Consider the following 12,659-nt stretch of genomic DNA (forward strand, 5'->3'; position numbering starts at 1 on the left):
TCCTTGACTCCTCTCCCCCTCGTCTCTACGTACAGTAGTGTGAGGAAATTGGTGAAACTTAGTGCAGTACAGTTTATGCTGAACAATCACACGGTGAGTATCTTCTTTCCTTCTTCCAGGTCCGTCTGACTTACAAACCCTTATACACACACTGGAGCCACCTTCAGAGTGGAGTTACTTGATGCTATACTGCAGCAATAGTGGTTCCTAATTCATATTCCCAAATTACAAAGAATTTTTAAAAGGTGTGTGTAATCCCTCAAGAAGCATTTATTAAGCACCAATGGTGTGCTGGGGTTACAGAGATGAATATCATTGCCATCACCACAGTAGAAAGCCCCTGTATAGTACTACTCAAAGATGGTAAATCTTAAGCACGCAAACAATTTCTGTCATATTCACAACTCTCTTCTGATAAATTAGCTGCAAGTAGCAAAAAGTAACAACCACCGATTCTGTAAAAATGTTTAGGTGGCTGTCGGCTGCAAAGATCTCAGATTCCAAGGCTCTTGGCTTGTAAACTGTCTTAACTCATGCAACTCATCTATTTGATTTGTTCCTTTTCTTTAATAGAGCGAGCACTTTTCATTTTTGGGTATTAACAATCAGTCCAACCTGACAGACATGCGGTGTCGAACTACATTCTACACGGCACTTGGGCGCCTCCTCATGGTGGATTTAGGTACTACAGTTAATCCTAGGGGTTCCTTAAATACGCATTGTTTTATATTGTGTTTTGGACATAGGAAGCACTGGATTTGTGAGGTGTTTTCTATCCACATTAATTTAACAGTAAGAACAACTTCCTGAAATGGCAAGATCATTTAGCCAGAGGAGGAAGGAAATTTGAAATGCTATAATAGCTCTTTGTAACTGAAAGATAAACATATGTCCTTGAAAATTTCTTCTGATGAGCAATGATTTTTTAAAAAGTCTTTTATTTATAGGGAGGCTAGGAGTTTTGCAGGCAAGATCTGGCAGCTTTTCCCTTTATATTCCACATAGACTTTTCCTTCTTTGATTGGCACCAAATCCTATAGGAGTATCCTTCTGAGAGGTAAAGAACCCCTCTAAAGATAGCCTGAGGCTGCTAAGTTCTCCCACCCCATCTTGTTTTTTAATGTGTTCATGACAATGAAGGATTAAATTGTTAGCAGGTGTCTGACACTTTTGGGTTTTCTTTATTTCTAGGGGAGGATGAGGATCAATATGAGCAGTTCATGTTGCCTCTCACAGCAGCATTTGAAGCTGTTGCCCAGATGTTTAGTACTAATACTTTCAATGAACAGGAAGCAAAGGTGAGTCTTTTCCCAATAATCAGTTGGATTTCAAAGTCTTCCTTGGAAGGGACTAACTTAGGTGTCATTGTAGATCCACCTGTTGATCCTTTTGTTTAATCTGTGACCCAGGATTTTTCCGTGACCAGCACATATTTATTGTATATGAATAATGGCAACATTCATATTAAATTTTGCTATTTGAAATCATAGAGAATTATCCTCTTAATTTTTCTTTGTTACTTTTACTTCTTACCCACCTTCTCCCTTACCCAGAAGAACCTCAGCATCCCAGTTTAAACACTAGGACCCTACCACTTTAAAGATTTTACAGTCTTGACTGGTTTCAAATTCCAGCTCTGGCAGTATGACTTTTTACAAATTTACCATCACTCTAAACCTCAGTTTTCCTCTCTATAAAATGGAAATAATAAACATTTTGGCTTCGTAAGATTTTGTAAGGAAAGTGCTTTGTAAACCTTTAAAGAACTGTATAAACATGAGTTTGTGTTATGTTACTATCTTTGATATTACAGGTGCCAAGATTAAGCATAAGTGACAGTAAGCTATGGTACAAAAGATCATTTGCTTTTTTCAAAGATACCAGATATTCCCTGATATTCTCTTTCTTGTTCATACTCAAAAGGCAATTTCATTTTATTCATCAGTGATAGGATTGTAGTTTATATTGAGATATGGACTGAGCACTGCCTGGGACTGAATGGTAATCCATTGTATTAATATTTGCGATAACGTTCTATCCCAGTATTAAAAATATTACTAAGGTCCTGTAAATGAAATGACAGTGTTGCTGCTGTAGCCCCAGTTGATAGAACAACTCTTGTAATGTTAGAAAAGAAGTGGTCTAAAGAATCCCCACTATTGTTTACTTCTTTCCTACAAAGAGTGTTCAGAACTACTTGGCTATTCTTTTATCTTTTCACTCTGGCTAGTCACTTAGCTTTTAATTTGGGCCTTTGGCATAAGCCTTGCCTACCTATTGTTTCCTTAAATCTAATATTGTAGCCAGATCCATCTGAAGAAAATTATTTGGTTTGAGTTATTATGCTCCAAGGTTATAGTTCCTTCTAGATTCAGTGATGATCTGCAAAATTTCTTCGGATATTTTAATATGGTGGCTTCAGGATCCACAAATAGATATCCACAAATATCCATACAGTGTAGAGGAGCATAAGAGTAAGAACTAATTAGGAGACCTGATTCATTCCAGTACTGTCATTAATTAAATGAGGACCCTTGAACAAGTCATTCTTTCTCTTTGAGCCTCAGTTTCCTGGTAAATAAGAGAATTGGAATAGAAGCGCTTGAAGATCCCTTCTATCTCATGTCTTTTCATTATGTAAATTGGAATATACTCAGATAGAAAATACTTCATCCTATTTTGTTTTCAAGCACATATATTTAAAAACATAAACCATTTACTTTTAACACATTTAACTCTTCCATGAGGTATAGGATGGCAGTGCCTTGTACCATTATATAGGCCAAGTTTGAAAAGTATAGCTTTTCTACTCTTGTAATGAATTGATTGTTTAACTCTCCTAGTTTCATACATGGCACATTCATTTGCAGTCTTAAAATTAGCGGTTAAAATAATTCATTTCACCTCTTTTGGAATTTAGAATTACCCTGTTTCCTTAGCAAACACACAAATGCAAATAAGTTCTTTAAAGCCAGAAGACTCCATGAAAATGATGGGGAAAGAGGAATATTTATGGTAAAGAATTTGACTCTGGAAACTTTAAATCCTCAACGGTTTTATTTTTATTAAAAATAATAATCATACCTCTATCTTTTGCTACAGCGAACTCTAGTGGGCCTAGTGAGAGATCTGAGGGGAATAGCGTTTGCCTTCAATGCGAAGACCAGCTTCATGATGTTGTTTGAATGGATGTATCCTGACTCAGAAGGGAATTGGTGTACAATGAAAATTGGCAAGAGTCTATTTCTTCCATAAAATAGAATTGGAATAGATTTTATGTATCAGTAATGAGAAGGTGGTGAGGAATTTTCATGTATTCATAGGAAGCATACTATATATCTTTCATTAAAGAGTAGGTCAGTAAGATTGGAGAGTAGGTAAATAAGACACTTAGACTTATCTTAGTGTTCAGAAGAATAAGTGCATATCCACCTCAATGGTCTTACTTCTAAAACTAAGGCACCTAGACTTGAAATCAAGAAAATAGCTCATTTTTTATTTTCTCACTAAAATGATATCAAGATAAATGAGAATTTAAGGACTTGGAACTTGTTGGGGGGGAAAATATGTAAAGAACATTTTGTAAATTAGTCATCTTTAATCTAGAACAACAACCCCTTATTCTGGTAGAGTAGTATCCTTAGAAAAGTTTTTGCTGTGTTTATTGTCCACAAACCAGAGAAAAGTGAGCATGGAGATGTTTATTATTAGACAAATGCTTAGAAAATTATTGTAAACCTGGGACCTTTTGGAATACTGCCCAAAAGAAGCTTCCTTAGCTTACTACTCACAGGTACCCATCTTACATGCCAATCCTTCAGAGAGCAATTGAGCTTTGGTACCATGACCCAGCCTGTACTACACCTGTGCTCAAACTGATGGCTGAATTGGTACATAACAGGTAAGCTTGAAAAAAGAGTCAGAGGAAATCTCAAGGTAATTTGCTTCTTCTGATGTGCAGGCAGACTTGGTATGTACTTTGGGATTCATTCTCTAAAAGGATAACCTATTTTTCCTGTCCCTTCATCTGTACTGTCATTTACACAAAAGAAAAACATCCTGATAGAGACATCAGAAAAGACATAAAAATCTCTGTCCTAATCTACCTACCCTAATTAGGATATTTCATTAGGGCTGTTTTTGTTGAAATAAGCCAAGATCAGAAACCTCAGTTCAAGAATAGAGGTTTGGCCAAACAGAAAACAAGAGAATTTAATTATTAACCACCAAATATCTCTGAGGTCATAGGCAATCCATAAACAAAGGATATGGTCTTTTTGTGACTTGATCAGAAGATCATTCACCATGATGTAGAACAAATAATAGAAAAAATGTAGTGTAGTGAGCAGTTTGGAATCCAAAGACCACCCTCTAGTTCTATTAGGAATAGTATCTGGGCAATTCCCACTACCTCAAACACAACCTTGCATACTTCTACTTGCCACAGAAACCACAATGATGCATAAAATTGTTTCTTTACAGGTACATGACAGAGACTAAAGAAAAAATAGTATTTTCTGATGGTCTAGTATTACATCCTTTTACATGCAAGTAGCATATCTGGATCCATACTAGTAAGCTTATTAAACAACTTTTTCTTTGGAGGAAAGAAAGAGAGACCTAAATTCAGATTCTTTGGCCTATTGTACTAGCTTAATCTCTTGCACTAGTTTTTTCAGAGCATCCAAGATCTGGTAAAATAGAGTTGGGGTGAGGAATAGCAGGACTTCTTAAGTCACATTGACCATCTAGCACCATATTTGACTCAGCAGTCTTCTGTATTCTTTGCTCAGGTCCCAACGACTTCAGTTCGATGTCTCTTCCCCAAATGGTATCTTACTTTTCCGGGAAACCAGCAAAATGATAACTACATATGGTAGGTACAATGGAGCAACTTTGAGTATTGAGCAGGATTATAGTTTGACTACAAAATTGTATGCAGAAAATAAAAGCTTCAGAGTTCTCCTGACAAAGAGCTAGACTGACAATTCTTGGGATTTATTTAATTCAATTTGTCAAATAATTTCTGAAGTGCTTGCTGTGTGCAAGGTATTCTATATAACACAGATGAATAGGATTAGCTCTTAGGAATTTCCTTATGTAATCCCTTGGGGCATAGGCAACAAACTGGGAGCATAAGAATTGTCCTATTCTGAATAAGAAAAAGAAAGTATAAGAGGGTTTACTTTGAGGAAAAGTAGTACCCACTAATATTGGATTCCCAATGATTAGAGGAATGGAAGAGTAGTGATTTGGCAAAACCACCTGAGCAAGAATCCTCCCTCATTCACAAATAAAACGGTTAATATCTGTGTGGCTATATACTGATTGCTTTACAATAATGGAGTCAGTAGTTAGACCACAAATGGAGAAATGTTCCATGAGTCAGATATGGAAAAAAGAGAAAGATCTTGCTTATTTTACTCAGCAATATAGCCTTAGTTTAACCTTTATTATTAGATTCAGCCATGCATTTTGGATAAAGATACTCAAGACTTTGTAAACGCTCTTCTCTTAATTTCTGGGACTGTCAGGTATTCTGTCTTACATATGCTTTATGTGTCTGTGCGCTCAGGAAATCGCATTCTGACTCTGGGAGAAGTCCCAAAGGATCAAGTCTATGCTCTGAAGCTCAAGGGTATCTCCATATGCTTCTCCATGTTAAAGGCTGCACTGAGTGGAAGCTATGTTAACTTTGGGGTCTTCCGACTCTATGGAGATGATGCATTGGACAATGCTTTACAGACCTTTATCAAGCTGCTCCTCTCTATCCCACATAGTGACCTCCTGGTAAGGCCTGAATATTTATACTAGTGTAGACTTTCCTTTTCACCTTTCTCCACCTAGGGTAGGGTTGTTTTCATTTTTATTCATTTAAATTAAATATGCTTTGTGTTCTTTATACATGTATAGTTAAATATCAGCTCATACTATCTACTGATGTTTCTCTTTTCATTTCTTACCATCTAATCCTAGTCTACAACATCACTTACCACAAGTTTGTTCAGCCATTTCCCAATCAATGGAAACCCATTTTGTTTCCAGTTTTTTTTTCCTACTACAAAGAATGCCTCTATAGATATTTTAATATACCAGGTGCCCATCTGTTCTTTACATTCTTGGGGAATATGCCCCAAAAATCCCTGGACCTAAGAATGTGAGCAGTGTAGTAACTTTTTAAACAATTCAAAATGATTTTTAGTTCAAACTAACAATTCCACCAACATTTCTGTCTTTTATTGCCTTTTAATTTTTAATGTGTATGAAATGAAACCTGAATATGATGTTTAGGGGGAATGTAATTCACAGTTCTCTAATTCACATTTTTTCTTTTGAAATCTGTTCATGGTTTAATGACTTAAACAATTTAAAGCACTTAATGAATATTTGTTGATTGATGTATTGTGTGTTATATGTTTTAAATGCTAGTCTGTACTTATTTTTTTGGCCAAACTACTCTTATCTTCCAGTAGTTCTTGTCAAATAGGAACTCTTTCTAGTAGTTTTATCTTTATGCGTTTTAATTATTTATTTTTTAACTGAACTACTCTGCTTCTCAATCTTGACTTAATAATCTGTTGCACTAATTTTTAAAAAAATAATTATGATTTCTGAAAACAAGTGATTTTAAATTGATGCTTTGTAATATAGCTTTAAATCAGTTAACGCTAGTTACATCTTTGTTCCAATATGTTAATTTTGATTTATTTATATATTTTGTAGTTATTTTAAATTGTATTTTTTTCTTTCTAGCTTTTTATTTTGAAGTATGTTAGTATAGAAGAATTGATGAGGATTGTATTCTGCAATTTTATTGAAATTATTCTTTTATCCTCATTTGACTTTTATCTTTTCTTTTTGCCCACAGGATTACCCCAAGCTTAGTCAGTCATATTATTCTTTACTGGAAGTCCTCACCCAGGACCATATGAACTTTATTGCCAGCCTGGAACCCCATGTTATCATGTATATTCTTTCTTCCATTTCTGAAGGACTTACTGCACTAGGCAAGTACCTGGGGTCTCTCAACAAGATTGCATCTGTTCTTCATTCACAGCCCACATTGTATGTATAGAATGAAAAATTTAGTAGCCCCTCTTGGGAGTGGAAATCATTGTAATACTTAAAAACTTCTTAAGTACAAATACAAAGTTTCATGAAGGTAGAAAAAAGCACTGAATATTTGAAGGATTAATCTCATCTATATGTATTTAACAAAGCAGAAAATGCTTATATAATAACAGGATCCAAAAAAACTTTACCCTTTCTGATATTGGCTCAGCCTATCATTTAGTGGTCCTTGAACTTTTTTAACCATAAATTTCTTTGAATAAAAGACAAATTGGAATGGAATTCAATTAAAAACTTCTTTTTAACATTTAATAATCTCTATTGTGTGTAGGGCATTTTTCAATCCAAAAGCCAACCATGAAGGATTTTTTGAGTTGTGTGGTATTTCAAGATTGTCACACCCATCCCTATACTCTCTTTCATCCTATTGGACATTGATGACTGGTTTAGTTAATTTTTAAACTATTTAAAGAGGGTGTTTAAGTATTTCTCTTAAGTCTTCAACCATTTTTTATATAATACTTTTGATGTGGAGTGTTGATAACATCATGAAGAAGAAGGTACTTTTTCTCAGTTGGTGACCCTTGGCTGACTAATTTAACTGCTTTAATTTCCTCTTCTATAAAATGGATAAAATAATCTGTTCTTTCTCTGTTAGAGGTGATTTTAGGTTACCTATAGAATACCAAGGTAAATATGTGGCAACATCATTACTAGCTAAATTTGCGTAGGAAACATTGCTTTAAATTTGCTTTGTAATGAATTTTTCATTTCCACATAGCTCTTAAGTCTTAAAACTAAACTCTTAATCTCACTTATAGGATTGGTGACTTAACTAGACTGAAGTAGTAATATGACCATGGTTCACTAATTACTTAAGAATTTTATTCTGTGCCATATGCTTTTTGACTTAATTTTAGGAACTGTGCTGTCTTACATGGGGAAAAGAGGCTAATGGGAACTATTGTCTTGGTAAAAACTACCATAGATCATTACCTGCTGTCAGGAGTTAAAGACAAGTAACCTCTCTGCCCAGGAATTTGAATGAATAGCATCTTGGCTCATTTTTCTGCTTTTTAGACACCATGGTATGCACAGGCTGCTGCTCCTGCCTGGACCACATAGTGACATACCTCTTCAAGCAGCTGTCACGTAGCACTAAGAAGAGAACCACCCCTCTGACCCAGGAAAGTGACCGTTTCCTGCACATTATGCAGCAGCATCCAGAGATGATCCAGCAGGTGAGCAACTTGAGAATTCTATCAGGAAAGCAACTTCTGGGAGAGTCCACACAAAATGTTTATTTAACACTTAATACCCTAATTATGAAGATAAGTCGGTATCATTTTAGCAGAAACATTACCATATACAAATAAGTCTAGGACTTAAGCTTTAGGGTAACAATTCTTGATATATAGCTCTACCTTCTTTGCCCCAGTTATAAAGTATTTTATAACTAACCCTGATCCTTCATTTGATCTGGTCTCCTTTCTGGGCTATAAACATATTTTTAAGACAGCTGATTGGGGTTAAGATATATGTGGTCTTGAGACAATATGAAAATAACTGTCCCATGAACATCAAATTTAGTACCTTGCCCTCATAATCATGATGCTCTAACCAACTAAACTAACTTTTTATTCTATCAGTAGAAACAATTGATGCCTTTGGAAGTTTTATTATAATGAAGATGAAATAAAATTGTTTTTTAGAGGCAGATGTTAGAAATAAGGACAGTTAAAGCTTGGTAACACCACCAAACCCAAAAATAAATCCATAATAACTATAAATAGCTTATAGATAGGATACTATATAATTCCTGAATAGCAAAATCTCATAGGCAGGTTTTTGGGTTTTGTTATTTCCAGATGCTGTCAACGGTGCTGAATATTATCATTTTTGAGGACTGTCGGAACCAGTGGTCCATGTCCCGACCTCTACTTGGTTTGATATTACTTAATGAAAAGGTAAAAAAAAAGTCAGGTGCTATGGCTTTAGAATTCTTTGAGTAGCTATGGTACAGAAACTACCCAAAATGCAAAGAGAAACACAAAGACAGACTTTAACTGGCAGTCTCCAAAGCACTGCCAAGTTGTCTTGTATGCATAAATTCAATATTACTAATGCCTTCATTTGTCTCGTTGGCTACCAAATAAAAGGCCAGGCTTCAGGAAGTTTACACACACACACACACACACACCCTGTCACTTTACCTCATCTCTGCTTATATTGTTCCCTATGCCCAATATGGCTCCCTCCATGTCCACCTCTTGAAATGCTACAAATTGTATAGTAGGGGCATGATCCAAATCATAAAACTAAACCAAAAGTATTTAATATTTTCTTGTAGTATATATGGATCCATCAGGAAGTCTGCAGGAATGTTACATACATAAAATTAGAAAGGAATCAAATTATAGTGAAATAAAGACTTGTGTCTTTTTCCCATCTAAATTCAAACTGCCTGAAATTCTCCATGCTCCAAAGCACTACTAGCAGAGGTAGACTTAGGAACCTAGTCTTTGTTTAGGTGATATAAATGCTGAGGTGTCTTATCAGGCTTTGGGAAGAAAAAACACTTTTATAAATTGGTGGACAGAGGGACCTCAGATTATTAACAATTTCAGCTTTTAGCTTACCTCTCCCATTAGATTGTGAGTTCTTTTAAGGAGCTTCAAGAAGGCAGGAACTGTCTTTTATCTTTGTATTCCCAGTATTTAACACAAAACTTTGTGCATAGTAGGCTCTTAAATTTTTACTGTCTACACCTACAACTTGAATAACATTTTCTTTCAGATATTTAACATATCTACTTTAGATTGTCAACTCCAAAAGATCTTTTCTTTATTTTTGCATATAGCAGTTTTTGTACATACTTTTTAAATTAAGATATATAATGAGAAATTAGTATAGCATTTAAGTAATCTGAACTGCTCTTTCCCTTATCTTGTCTTACTTTTACAAACCCTGTAACAGTATTTCTCAGATTTGAGGAACAGTATAGTGAACAGCCAGCCCCCTGAAAAACAGCAGGCAATGCATCTGTGTTTCGAGAATCTGATGGAAGGCATTGAACGAAATCTTCTGACAAAAAACAGAGATAGGTGAGTATATAGTGATGACATTTTCTAATGGGACAACATGGCTACCAAATTGACATCCCTTTTACGAGTCTTTCCTTACTCAGAAAATGTTATAAATGATACGAGTCTTTCCTTACTCAGAAAATGTTATAAATGATATTTTCTGATGGAAACTAACCTCTTTTCCTTATCTTAAATGTTGAGTAACTATCCTGCTTGTGTACTGGAAGCACCATCATATTATGGAAACATCTCTGGAAGCAGAGGTCTATGTGCTTCTCGTAATTCTGCTGTCAATCTTAGTATGACCTTGGGTTTTTATAATCGGTTTTCCTTAGTAAAATGAGAATGTTGGGAAATTCCCAAAGTTTCTTTGAACTCAAAGATTTTGAGTTCTAACTAAAGTGGCCCATAAGAATTTTACCCAGGAGCAGCTAGATAGTGCAGTGGCTGGAACACTGGCTCTGGGGTCAGGAGGCTTTCCGAGTTCAAGTCCGACCAAAGAACTTAGAACTTACTAGCTTGTGGTCCTAAACAAGTCACTTGACTAAAGTTGCCTTGCCCCCCCCCCCCCAAAAAAAAAAAATTTACTCAACCCTACCTGCAAATTTTCTTCTTTATTGTGAACTTGTGGCTTAACTAGAACCCCTAGAACAGAGCCTTCAAAGTGGGGAGAGAGAATATCAGATAGTCAGTGTTGGCTTTCATGTTTAGGTAGGCAGCATTTCACTGGAATGGAGAAAAACATTCCTAAGACAGAAATTCTCCTTCCTGTAACCATCACAATTTTTCTCTGCAGGTTCACTCAGAACTTATCAGCGTTTCGTCGGGAAGTCAATGACTCCATGAAAAATTCCACCTATGGCGTGAATAGCAATGACATGATGAGCTGACACCTTACCGGATTCCACCTGTACAGAGCAGTGTCCCTTTGGTCTGGCCCAGAGGGTTGAACAATTCTGAGGGGGAAGAGGGTATGGCTGACCCTTGCTCCTCCCTCTGGGGGGGATTACAAAGGTCAGTTTGGCTGTTTTCCCAGGGAAGAGGGGTGTGAGCCTGTGCTCACCAGGGGGCAGGGCACTGCTTGGTTCCTGGGAGGTGGGGTGGGGTTGGGGGAAGTGGGGATAGTAAGCAGGAAGGTGTGAGAATCCAGCCCCCTCTTCCTAGTGGAGGGGAAGAACCCCAGCGTCCTGACACAACCTGCCTTGTATAAACATGTACATTTTTTCATAACATTTTGAACAAGGTTTATATTGACTCAAGTTTAAAAAAAAAAAGTGTGATTGAAAAATTTTTACAGAGTCTAGTGCACCAATGCTGAAGTGAGGGGTTGTGTATGCAAGTGATGAAAATGTGTATTCTGGTGGCCTGAAGCTTTACTGGATGAGGGTGTGTGAAAGTGCAGAGATATATTTAGTGACAAGCGTAGAGAGAGGCAAAAAAAAAAAAAAAAAGTAATTCCAAAATGTATATTTTTTCTTATTGTCCGTCCCTTCACTTCTCCCTGAAATTACCACTTCCTGTTACTGTCTTAACCCTTGTTATTAGGAACTCTAAGCCATGTCCAACCAAGCACCATCCTTCCTTTACTATGTTTTAAAACTCCCTCCTCCCTCCCCTCTCCCCCCCCCCACCACCACTGACAGATACTCCAGCTAAAGTGTTTTGTTCCTTTCTCCCGTTTCCCTGGACAAAGGCCTCTTGCTCTAAAAGCAGTGTGATTTTTACCAGAATGTTAAATGATTTCTTGGGTCTCTGAAGTATGGAGACAAATAGGAGCTGAAATAAAAGCTTATTGCCCTGGGGCTGAACAGCTCTGAACATGGCTACTTCCGGCCAAGTTCCTGTGGCCAACAACTTTTAGTCTTCCCCAGCCCTTGAGGCAGAGAGAGAGATAGAGTGTGTGTGTGTGTGTGTGTGTGTGTGTATGTATGTATGTGTGTGTGTGGATATTTATATATATCTATATATACCCTGCACTCATGAATGTATGAGCTGGAGAAAGTTACCACAATGGAGGGGGTTCTTAATAACAAGGTCTGCCTAGCATGAAATATTTAACATCCTTCTCTTGTCCCTTTTAAAGACATTTTTTCCTTTTAAAAAAAAAAACCCACCATAGTAAATGTTTTTAATATTGAAAACAAAAAATACCTACAGAGTAATTAATAGAAAAAGCTGTTTGCCTTGTACCTTTCCCACAATTGTTGCTGCTAGTTGTGTGCATCTCTAGTTCAGCTCTTGCCCAAGGAATACATCAATTAGGTTTTATTTTCATTTCTCTTCCCTTGCCCACCCCCAATCCAACCCTGTTTAGTTTCTTGTTTTTGTTTCTTTTTGGTTTTGTGTTTTTGTTTTGTGTTTTGTTTTTTGTTCTTTCCTCTGGCGATTGTGTGTTGGGTCCTTTCTTGCGTGGTCAGATTGACGGTTGACTTGTAAGGGTGTTTGCTACATACAGTGTAAGCATTGTGACCGCCAATAAACTTAAATGGTTTCTACTGAATT

At 36.4% G+C, this 12,659-nt stretch overlaps 1 protein-coding gene across 2 annotated transcripts in view; it reads left to right on the plus strand.

The window, feature by feature from the left end:
• Window positions 1-12,657, plus strand: part of XPO7 (exportin 7) — an 87,142-nt gene extending 74,485 nt beyond the window's left edge. For both annotated transcript variants that reach the window (XM_051975664.1, XM_051975665.1), the window contains exons 17-28: window positions 30-93; window positions 574-682; window positions 1,192-1,298; window positions 3,103-3,191; window positions 3,794-3,901; window positions 4,794-4,876; window positions 5,576-5,790; window positions 6,869-7,007; window positions 8,152-8,312; window positions 8,940-9,038; window positions 10,048-10,175; window positions 10,954-12,657. In XM_051975664.1, the coding sequence (XP_051831624.1) occupies window positions 30-93; window positions 574-682; window positions 1,192-1,298; window positions 3,103-3,191; window positions 3,794-3,901; window positions 4,794-4,876; window positions 5,576-5,790; window positions 6,869-7,007; window positions 8,152-8,312; window positions 8,940-9,038; window positions 10,048-10,175; window positions 10,954-11,047 (1,396 nt within the window). In that variant the 3' untranslated portion in view covers window positions 11,048-12,657. The remainder of the gene's footprint in view (window positions 1-29; window positions 94-573; window positions 683-1,191; window positions 1,299-3,102; window positions 3,192-3,793; window positions 3,902-4,793; window positions 4,877-5,575; window positions 5,791-6,868; window positions 7,008-8,151; window positions 8,313-8,939; window positions 9,039-10,047; window positions 10,176-10,953) is intronic.
• Window positions 12,658-12,659: the final 2 nt, after the last annotated feature.

The sequence above is a fragment of the Antechinus flavipes genome, chromosome 2 (genome assembly GCF_016432865.1).
Source record: "Antechinus flavipes isolate AdamAnt ecotype Samford, QLD, Australia chromosome 2, AdamAnt_v2, whole genome shotgun sequence".
In the NCBI taxonomy this organism is placed as follows: domain Eukaryota; kingdom Metazoa; phylum Chordata; class Mammalia; order Dasyuromorphia; family Dasyuridae; genus Antechinus; species Antechinus flavipes.